Source organism: Urtica dioica, chromosome 8 (genome assembly GCF_054948205.1).
Source record: "Urtica dioica subsp. dioica isolate 48M chromosome 8, U.dioica_male_clone48M_v1_H2, whole genome shotgun sequence".
Classification (NCBI taxonomy): Eukaryota; Viridiplantae; Streptophyta; class Magnoliopsida; order Rosales; family Urticaceae; genus Urtica; species Urtica dioica.
The window spans coordinates 6125220-6136328 of NC_142763.1; the positions used below are offsets into that span (position 1 = coordinate 6125220).

At 37.5% G+C, this 11109-nt stretch overlaps 2 protein-coding genes across 2 annotated transcripts; both read left to right on the forward strand.

Moving 5' to 3' along the window:
- The first annotated feature begins 6837 nt into the window (after window positions 1-6837).
- On the forward strand, window positions 6838-8701 carry LOC149387615 (uncharacterized). Its single transcript, XM_089622200.1, has 3 exons — window positions 6838-6862; window positions 7487-7603; window positions 7992-8701. The coding sequence occupies exons 1-3, from the start codon at window positions 6838-6840 to the stop codon at window positions 8699-8701; spliced, it is 852 nt and encodes a 283-aa protein (XP_089478326.1).
- A 780-nt stretch (window positions 8702-9481) lies between these two features.
- Window positions 9482-10711, forward strand: LOC149387616 (BURP domain protein USPL1-like). Its single transcript, XM_089622201.1, has 3 exons — window positions 9482-9593; window positions 9687-10131; window positions 10344-10711. The coding sequence occupies exons 1-3, from the start codon at window positions 9543-9545 to the stop codon at window positions 10709-10711; spliced, it is 864 nt and encodes a 287-aa protein (XP_089478327.1). The 5' UTR covers window positions 9482-9542.
- Window positions 10712-11109: the final 398 nt, after the last annotated feature.

Genomic DNA, 11109 nt, shown 5'->3' on the forward strand with positions numbered 1-11109 from the left:
ATATATATATATATATATATATATATATATATATAATTTCTTAAAATGTAGATGAGATTTTTAAGTTTTATGTGATATATTTTTTATAATTTAATTTATAATGTTTTATAAATTTATTATTTTTATATTAAGTTTATGATAATATAAATTTTTTTTTATTTACAAATCTTATACTAAATTTATACATAATGTAACAAAGTGAAAACTTAGCTAAGTGATATATTTTGAACATCCCACACATGTGCTTTGGGTTCGAATCCCAATCTCACCTTCAATTTTTAAGCTTAAAACGACACATATAAAAAAATGCGACATTTGATGAAAAACAATACAAACCGAAAACGACGACAAAATGACAAATTTGTACTTCGGCGGCCATTTATGCCATGCTCCGGTAGCGCCGCTGCCGCCGAATTCCGACGAATTTCGTCGGCATTTAAAACATTGAATGAGATGTCAAATGGGAGACACTCAACAAAATGATAATACAGAGAGAAAGGCTCCACTTTAATAAATTCAATATTTATTTGCAATAATTTAAATAAATTATTTAACTTATAAAATATTTAATTGATGGCAATAAACATATTAGTACATAAATATGCCGATAACATTCATTTTAGATGGGAAAAGAAATCATATTTAAATATGTGAAGTTTTTAAAAAATTCTGCCGAAAATTCCAATTCAATGTTTAAATTTTCATAATTTTTTTGTTCATTGACTTTACGATAATTTTTATTTTATAAAAAATATCAATTTTCATTAAAAACTTGGTAATTTTTTTTTTTTTTACTGCAAAACGAAATAATTAACATAATTTCGCAATCTTGAAAACTCTAGTTTAAAATTTTAAATCTTCATCTAAACATATAACAAGTAAAAAAAAAGTGGTTCATAACATAGTTTAGTTGGTAATTTTTGGATAAATGCCCTCCTCCTCGGATGGGCCCTCCACTCTATGTGGTCATATTTCTCACGGAAAACCCTCTCCGGTGTCAGTTTCCTCGTCGATCAAACAGCCTTCCTCAAAATGGACGAGGCTGATTGAGACGATATCCTCCGTGATGACGGACATCGTTCTGCATCGCGTCCTCGCTCCTCAACAGCGGTGGGAAAAGTCATCGCCCCGCGTATTAGCACCTTCAAACTTATCATCACCATCATCTCTCGACTACGGCTGAATCTCTCGACTACGGCTGAGTGAATCTTCAAGGCGCTCGAAGCTTCTCGACAAATCTGATGGAGCTTTCTTCATCGGTTTTGAATTCTCCAACCCAAAACAACGTGCACGTCTCATCGAGAAAGGCATGTGGTGCTTTAACGGTGGCGTCCTCCTCCTCGAGCCCTGGCCCGACTCAGAACAATGAAGAAACTCCGCTTTTACCACAGTCAATCTCTGGACTCGCATCTACGATATTCTGATCCAAGCCCAAACCGAGAAGAACATTACCAGAATTGCCTAATCAGGAGGCAATATTGCGGAACTCAAATGGGAAAATTCTTTTTGTTCCATCCTCAATGAATTCTTCAGGTTCAAACTTAAGCTAAATCTCTCAAAACCAATTTTCTCGACCGTTACATTCCAATAGCAAGGAAATTATTTTGGATTTCTTTCGAATTCGAAAAATTACCTCTTCTTTGCTACGGTTGAAGAATCATTGGCCACGACATCGCCTCTTGCTTTGCTCTAGCAATCACCGTTCTCGACTCCAACGAAAATCCACGCAACGCTCTCGGACCCTGGCTCTGTGCGGAGTCTGCGCACATTTCCTGTTTTGACAGGTCTTTTTTGCCGATAGCTCCTACTCCGGGGTCTCAATTCCACGACGACGGTCCAGTCAAGGCGATTCCCTCTTCACCGAGATCTTTGCATCCAAAATCCATCGACATCTCGGCGATCCCTCTGGACCCCATGTAGATCCGTCACTGGAGATGTGGATAATAAATGATGATTGATGTTGATTCAATACACTCAAACTAACTTCATTAAAGTTCGCAGAGACTAGGTTTTCAAGCAAAACCTCGTCAACAAATCTCTGTGTTTGTGTGTGATTGTTTGATTATTACGTGTAGTAGTGCAAGTTTTATAGCGGACAAAGTTATTATGTATTTTATAGCAACAAATTTTAAACAAAGCATCTTAGAGGACGTTGAATGAGATATATCTTGCACTTGTGTGGTTTATGAATATTTTAGACCAAATCACATACAAAGTGGTTCGATAACTAGAATAGAAGACGTTCACATTAAAGGTTGACGAACCCACTGATTACACAAAGAAACATCGTCACACAAAACAAAACATAAAATAGATTACTGAAGCCTTATTTGAGATATTAATCAGACTTCATTACACGAGGAATACAAACGATTTTACTTATTGCTTTAGCTGAGTTCATTGGTCCTCCATTCTTTTGTCGGTGATATTATTTCCATGGACCAAAATGTTGGACTAGGCTGTGGCTAGCTAAGCAGTTTTCATCAGCGTTTCGGGGTCGGCCCAGACGAAGAGCGGATTGGGTTGTGGCTTGGTCGTCTTGCTCAGCGTTTCGGGGTCAGCCCAGACGAAGAGCGGATTGGGTTGTGGCTTGGTTGTCTTGCTCAGCGTTTCGGGGTCAGCCCAGACGAAGAGCGGATTGGGTTGTGGCTTGGTTGTCTTGCTCAGCATCTCGGGGTGATCAGCCCAGACAAAGAGCGGATTAGGTTGTGGCTTGGTTGTCTTGCTCAGCGTCTCGGGGTGGTCAGCCCAGACGAAGAGCGGATTGGGTTGTGGCTTGGTCGTCTTGCTCAGCGTCTCGGGGTCGGCCCAGACGAAGAGCGGATTGGGTTGTGGCTTGGTTGTCTTGCTCAGCGTCTCGGGGTTGTCAGCCCAGACGAAGAGCGGATTGGGTTGTTGCTTGGTCGTCTTGCTCAGCGTTTCGGGGTCGGCCCAGACGAAGAGCGGATTGGGTTGTGGCTTGGTTGTCTTGCTCAGCGTTTCGGGGTCGGCCCAGACGAAGATATATAGTTAAACTGGTTATAAAACCTTTCAATCCAAACTAATAAGAAATATAAGTCAGATTGCTTACCAGCGAAAGTAAGAAGAAACTTAGTATGACAGCACTATGAGATTTCATTTCAAATCTGTTTGTTCTCCAGCAGATTATTTAGTTTGGTGGTGTGAGCAGCTCTTGGAATACTCCATAGCTATTTATAAGAAGAAGAAAAGAAGGAAGTAAAACGTTCAGGCCCCTTAAGTTTCTTGGAATAGCATAACCACAAAGACAGGATTTTTTTTTATTTTTTTTTTATTTTAGCAAAATTTTATAATATAAAATTGTCCTGAAATAAGTAATAACAACCAAAAACGCCGAGTTGGTATCTCTAAAAAAAACTATATTATAGTTCATAACACATTAAGCATATCAATAATTGCTATTAAATTGGCAATTTCCAAATAAAATTTCATTTAACAAAACCAAATGTGCAGAGCAGATCATGATCGCAAATATATGATTCTACTTGATTTCATACTAGCATATCTCACTCGATTTTGTTTTTCTTCTTCATTTTTCTTATGTATTAATACTTCATTTTCGAAACTGTCTGGTATTTGTTTTATTTTTCATTGCATGTCAAAAGAAATTTGACTACTATCAAGATTTTCTGTTTTGAGATCTTGGAAACCTAAAGTTTCTCTACACCAGCATGAACACTAATCTTATAATTTATCACCTATGTGTAATCTACAGTTTGTAGTAGTGACCGTACTATTTTGGTCTTTATTTTATCAACGCTTTTGTAGTTTATAAACTCGATCTTCACCCTCGGAGATTATGAGAATTTTATAAAGAAACAATTGAAAGTATTAGATGCGAATAAAAATTGATGTATTAGTTACAATAATTGACGTATTAATTATTGAATTCCATTTACTTACAATAGATGTATTAGTTTAACTTTGACCTTATGTAATGAATAAAAATTACCAAATGATCAACATCTCCTCTATAATACTTATATATCTACACTTCGAATTTAAAAAAGAAAGAAAAAAATACATATATACAGTAATCAATAAATATATATAGAATTGTGAAAATTATTATTTTGAATATATATTAATTCCAGTGATCAAATAAATAGTCATATTTTCAGATATAATATAGAAAAATTAGACGGACTAGCTAAATTCAAACGTTGAGATTGCATTTTAGCCAACATTTACATTTATTTTGAGAAATAGCCAATTTCGCTGACGTGGCGTTCAAGCCAATATTTTGCTTCCAGTTTTGCCCTTTTTAATTTAAAAAAAATATAATTAAAGAAAATCAAAATTGATTGCTAACATATTTATGATTTGATTGCCAATATATTCTATTTTGATTGCTAACATATTTATGTTTATATGATATATAATTGATAGCAAGTTAGGAGTTATTGTTGAGTATTTTTTTTTTCCCTTACACGTCTCTCTCTCTCTCTCTCTCTCTCTCTCTCTCTCTATCTCTCTCTCTCTCTCTCTCTCTCCACTAGAGCAGCCATGGAAGCCTCGCAGAGATCGCTCCTCCTTGAAGCTCTTCCCTCTCCCGCCCAACTTCACGCCGTCGTACGGCACGTCGGGATCCCGCGCCGACACGTCGCTGCTCCGATCGACGGTCTTCCGCTCCGGAATACTTGCCTCGCTGAGGGCGCTCAAGACACGATCCGTGATCGGGATCGCCATCACGGCGTAGCACAACCAGGTCTCTGACAACGGCATCACGATCGCTTATCCCTCCGGCGGGATGCTCGACCAGCCATGGGAGCCCTTCGCCGACTCCCTCGCCGCCGCTCCGAGCTCCGATCGAGTCGTCGAGTTCGTTGCCGAGTTCGCGGAGTCGGAGGTCGGATTTCGTCTCAGGTAATTAGTCTTTGAATTTTCCATATCTTTGTCGAATTTCAGAGTGTGAAATTCTAGGGTTTCGATTGGGGATTTCGAAAATAGTTCTTGTTTAATTCATTTAAATTCGTGTTAATGTTTGTTAATTCGTGTTAATTCGGTTTATTTATGTTTATTTTTTGGATTTCAGAAATAATTCTTGTTTAATTCAATGTTGATTCATGTTAATTAACGTTAATATCTGTTAGTTGCTGTTACTTGACTTTGTTTTTGAATTTTTTCCTTGTTCTTCCCAGCTGATTCATGTATGGAATGATTTTCAATCCTGTTAATTAACGTTAATATCTGTTAATTGCTGTTATGTAGGTTTTTGAACGATTTCAATCCAATTAATTAGCGTTAATATCTGTTAATTGCTGTTAATTGACTTTGTTTTTGAATTTTTTCTCGTGCGTTGTAGGTTTGGATGCGTGTTTGAAAGATAAGCATTTATCACGGTGGATTTGTTAGATATGCATTTATCACGATGGATCTGTTTTAGTTGGCATTTATTCACGCGATTCCAATTTCATTTCTTTCTTTTTGGACGCGGGAATCTTCCAAATATTTTGATTTGATATTATTTAAATGAAGGGCAAATTTGTATTTTTTTTTACTGTTAATGTGGTATATTGGCTACACATTAAAAATAAACCAAAAGTTGGCTATTTTGACAATTACAACGTTTGACTTTGCTATTTTGCTCGGGCTCCCTATAATATATCGAAAAGCATGATTAGACTAACACTTGATATGATTTGCATGATTAGACTAAAACTTGTTAGCAACGTGTTTATATATATCATGAGCAACTTACGTGCGTAAGCCATGCAAAGTCGGTAAAGGGTCAGTTTGCGGATAAGCGTTCGAGATTAAATTATTGGACAACGATTGAAAGTATTAGATGCGAATAAAAATTGATGTATTGCAATAATTGATGTATTAATGACTAAATGCCATTTAGTTACAATAATTGATGTATTAGTTTAACTTTGACCTAATCTAATGAATAAAAATTACTAAATGATCAACATCTCTCCTCTATAATACATATATATATATATATATATATCTACACTACGAATTTAAAAAGAAAGAAAAAAAAATACATATATACGTGTTAGCAACGTGTTTATATATATATATATATATATATATATATATATATATATATATATATCATGAGCAACTTACGTGCGTAAGCCATGCAAAGTCGGTAAAGGGTCAGTTTGCGGATAAGCCGTTCGAGATTAAATTATTGGACAACGATTGAAAGTATTTAGATGCGAATAAAAATTGAAATCGACTTAAATTGTATTTTTATATGTACGTATGGCGTAAAGTCTTTATCAATAAGGAGTAAGGGCAATAGAGTAGAAGAATGAGACATAATGCTCAATATAGTCAATACCACCCCCTGGTCATTTTTAGGTATAAACTATTGTGAAAGTATCATGTGGTTCCATCTCAAAACCAATTGGTAATGAGAGGAGTAACCCATGATCTTTATAAGCTCTTGTTAGTTCCCATTCACTTTCGATATGAGATTCCTAACACGCCCCCTCAAGATGGCGGCTCTTTGCGTTCGCTCATCTTGTGCCGAATCCCAACGATTGGATCGGATACCCGTTTGGGCTTAATGGGCTCTGATACCATGTGAAAGTATCATGTGGTTCCATCTCAAAACCAATTGGTAATGAGAGGAGTAACCCATGACTTTTATAAGCTCTTGCAGTTAACTATATAGGCAGTTCCCATAGTAAATAAAATTGAGGAGTGGGCAATTTGGTTGAAAAGGAATATATTTCCTAAAAATTGATGAGAAATAGAATACCATATCAAGATTCAAGACATACGGTAAAAACAGAAAAATATACTCAAATCAAACTATGGTAAAACAAACTCAAAATGGTACACAAAGGTACCATTACAAAAATGGAAGAAATGCCGCGAGAAAGAGGTTAATCCGCCGCAAGACACAATATTGGAGATGATGATATTAGGGAAAAGAAATATTCAAGCAAGACTCGGGGGAAAAGAAAGGATACCTTTAAGTAAAAATTCAAAAGAAAAAAAAAACCTTTACATACTAAAATTTGGATAGTCATGATTAAACTTCAAAAGAAATTTGAATGGCCATCAAGATCCAACAATGAAGTCAAATAAGTGCATCCCTTTGATTAGCGTCAAATCAAGTTGATGTATAAATAATTAAGCAATTAAAATGGGAGGAACAACCGCCCACTACACACAAAATGGGAGCGGTTACTTAATAGCCGCCAAAGACATGGTGCTGATCACTACACGTCCCACACCATGAAAGGTCCCGAAGAAGATTCGAACACTAATGATAACGCAAGCATGAACGAGACTCATTTCAAAATATTAGAGCGTCGGATTGAGAAAATAGCTCTGGGACAAAATATCCTACTCCGAAGATGGGAGATGCGGTTTCACCTTTCACGGCTCAAGTACTAGAATACCCCTGCAAGATCGTTTCAGAATGCCAAGCATCCCGACTTATGATGGAAAACAGACCCAGGAGATCACTTTGATACAATCACATCATGGGTGTTGTTGCAAGGAGCCAACCCCGAGGTAATGTGCAGAGCTTTCTCTATCACCCTCGCAGACTCTGCCAAAAGGTGGTACTGGAAGCTTAGGCTGGCTCGAAAGTTCATGGAACAATTCGTTGGGTCAAGTTCGGGAAGAACCATGATGAGTCATTAAAAGACTACATCAATCGCTACTCGGAACAAGCACTCTAAGTAGACGACCTCAACAAAGATTTTAAGCTCTTCGACATCACCTCAGGGATCCGAACGAAATCAAAATTCTGGTGGTCCCTCTAAAAAACCAGTCTGCGGGACTACAATGACTTTATGAAGAGAGCTTAGAAATACATCAGGGCCGAGAAAGCAAGGTTAGCAGCGCGTAAGTTCGAACGGCCGAAATCCCGGCGAGAAGAGTGAGGGGGGAGATAGTCTGAGGACACTTGACCCCAGAAGAAAAGCCGCTCTGGAACAGGCCCGACCAAACCTTTCCACTAGGAAGTTCGACAAAATATCACGCTTTAAATACTTCTATAGAGGAAATATTCAGTCTCACTCTTACCCAGGACAAAGAAGATTTCTCAAAGCCCAACAAGATAAAGAATGATATCTCGAAGAGGGATAAAATCAAATATTGTGCTTTCCATCACAACGTCGGTCATAAAACCTCGGAGTGCTTCAACTTGAAAGAGGTCATCAAAGCACTGATCTGGAGAGGATCACTAAAAAAGTACCGAACGGACCAAGACGAGCACGATGAGCAAAAAAATGAGGCATACGGAGAAATCTCCTTAATTGTGGGAGGACCACACATTGGGGTAAATACGAGAAGCTCCCAGAAAAACTACGTAAGAGAAGCACATGTAGGGTATCGCCAAGTCTCTTTTGCGGTGGAACAGAGACCGGGCAAGATCGCGAAGACAATCTCGGAACCAATTACCTCCACAGCAGAAGATGCACGATGGGTAACGTTCCCACACAATGATCCCTTAGTAATTTCAACCATCATCGGAAATCGAATAGTTCACCAAATTTTGGTGGACAACGGAAGCGCAGTCAACATTCTCTACGAAGAAACGTTCGACAGAATGGGCCTTACGAAGGAAACCCTGTCTACGTCCCCGAAAAGCCTATATGGCTTTACAGGAGATTCGATCAAACCTGAAGGAATCATCTCGATTCCGATTACGGTCTGGGAACATCCGAGGAGCAAAACCGCCAACACCGAGTGGGTGATAGTAAATTAAACCTAATCAGTTAATTAATTTACTTCGGCCTGATAGACTATTTTCTTAATAAAAAGAAACTTTGACTATTTTTTAAAAAGAAGGTGGGTTATTGGGCTACTGGCCTAATTTTTTAATTATTTTTATAGGCTGATATTAAATAATTTTTTTGATGTCACCAAAGTTTATAATTTATTTTTTACAATCTATAGACATCCATTTTAATATTTATTTATTTTATATACCTAAGAATATCTTATTATTATTATTAATTACATTTTATATGAATAATTATTAATTACAAATATTAATGCTAATTTTATCAAACACTAAATCTTCTTCTACTAACGGCTATATTTAGTTTTTCCATTTACTTGTTTGTTTTTTTAAAAACAATAGTTTTTTTTTTCTATTGCAGAATCTATAAATATATATATTTTTTAAAATATAGCAATGTCAAACGGAACTATTATACATTCCCATATATATGTATATGTGTGTGTGTGTGAATATAAAGTAGATGAAACCCTTCCCTTCGGTGTTTTTTTTAAAGAATTTTTTTTATTTTAAGAAAAAATAATAAATTAGACTTTAAATACAGGTAGTGTTCATTCGTACCGATTTTTTTTATCAGGAAGATAAAAATGCTTTAAAAAGTTTTAAATATTTTTTTTTTCAAATTCAAATATTTTTTGACATATCTCTGTAGGTATATTTCTTCTTACAAACTAAAATATATTAATTATTATTGCGTGTATAACATATAAGAATGGCGTAAAATAAGAATTGATAATACTAGAAAGAGCTATGTGCTCATCGATATTAGAATCATTCGCGATAGAATAATTGGTGGCACGGAAATATGGGACGCTTAGGTGATTGGACTCTCCTCTTCAGTCTACTAACAATTCTGGTACGTTTGGCGTATTAAAAAAAAAAAAAAAAAACACTCTCCAGTGGATGGATCATTAACACATTAATTTCGATGCTTGATTGTTTTGGAAAGGTTTGTGATGGAGCTGAATCGAGTCAGAGTTTGGGGCACAGTAGTGGCGGCGCCGATCATGGAACGCACGCGTTAGGTTCGAGCATGGACGTCAAAACCCTGCAAAGGTCGTGGGTTTTCAAGATGGAGGACATGAAAGCGGACGCGAGAAAAGCGGTGTATTTCCCGACGAAAGAGGAGTCGGTGAACGGTCGGTTCATCCCGAGAGAGATAGCGGAGTCGATACCCTTTTCCCTCGAGGAGCTCCCGAAGATCATGGATCTCTTCGGGCGCACCAAGGAAGCCGAGTACATCGAGTCGGCTCTGGAGGCCTGCGAGAGCGCTCCGGCGAGCGAGGTGTTCAAAGGTTGCTTCACCTCCTTCGAGTCCATGCTCGAGACCATATCGCTCCGCTTCTTCAACGTATCGCCATCATCAAATAATAATCCGAGCGGGACAACTAAAGGCGAGAATTTTGACCCCCCCCGGGATCTCCATTCATTTTGGTCATAATATATGATTGCCACCAATTTATTTTAAAAAGATGGCAGTTTTTTTTTAAATAAGCGCCATCGTTCAAGTGCCACCGATTCTTGTTTTCTCTAGTAGTGCGGTTATTTCATGGTTTAGAAAAAAAAAACGTTAATTATTAACGCATTAATTTTGTCCAACTTTTAGTAACGACGTCCGTGTTCCGCGGGCCCCACGAGAGGTCCTTCCAGAACTACACGGTTCTGGAAGGGCCGTTCGAGGTGGCCACGACGGGGATGGTGGGTTGCCACGCGATGTTGTACCCGTACGCCGTCTTCTACTGCCACGCCCAGCCGGGGAACGTAACCATTAATTTCGGATCCCGTTGCTCGGGGAACGGGACGGGGTCTGCGTCGACGCCGTGGCGGCCTGCCATCTCGACACCTCGCAGTGGGACCCGAACAGCTGGGTGTTTCGGATGCTCGGGACCAAACGGGGCGAACCCGCCTGCCACTTCTTCGCCCCCAACGACAACATTGCTTGGGTTCACACTCCTCCTCCTAATTCCGCCGTGAAAGCTTCAGCCTAATAAGTCATATGCATCAAATATGTATTATAATATGTGTGTGTGGGTTTGGCATAAATAATATAGGTTGATATGACGTATAATCAACTCTATGTTTATAATAATAATTGTCAGGCCGAGTGCTGTTTGTGGAATTTTTTTATTTTATTTTTATTTTGGTTAATATATGATCATGTCTTTTAGCGTTTAGACACTTTGATATAGCTGTAGCTGTTAACAAAAGCTGATTTAGTGTTTGGTAAAATATATATTAATATTTATAAGTGATAATTATTTATATAAAATGTAATTAATAATAATAATAAGATATATTTTGTTATATAAAAAATATATCAAAGTGGGTGTCTAGAATGTAAAAAATAAATTATAAATTTTGGTGACGTCAAA

Coding starts and splice junctions, on each gene's coding strand:
- LOC149387615 (XM_089622200.1), top strand. CDS start 6,838: ATGGAAGAAATGCCGCGAGAAAGAG. Junction 6,863..7,486: donor AGAAATGCCGCGAGAAAGAG/GTTAATCCGCCG, acceptor TGTTGTTGCAAG/GAGCCAACCCCGAGGTAATG. Junction 7,604..7,991: donor GGAACAATTCGTTGGGTCAA/GTTCGGGAAGAA, acceptor ATACTTCTATAG/AGGAAATATTCAGTCTCACT.
- LOC149387616 (XM_089622201.1), top strand. CDS start 9,543: ATGGGACGCTTAGGTGATTGGACTCTCCTCTTCAGTCTACTAACAATT. Junction 9,594..9,686: donor TCAGTCTACTAACAATTCTG/GTACGTTTGGCG, acceptor TGTTTTGGAAAG/GTTTGTGATGGAGCTGAATC. Junction 10,132..10,343: donor TCCGAGCGGGACAACTAAAG/GCGAGAATTTTG, acceptor TCCAACTTTTAG/TAACGACGTCCGTGTTCCGC.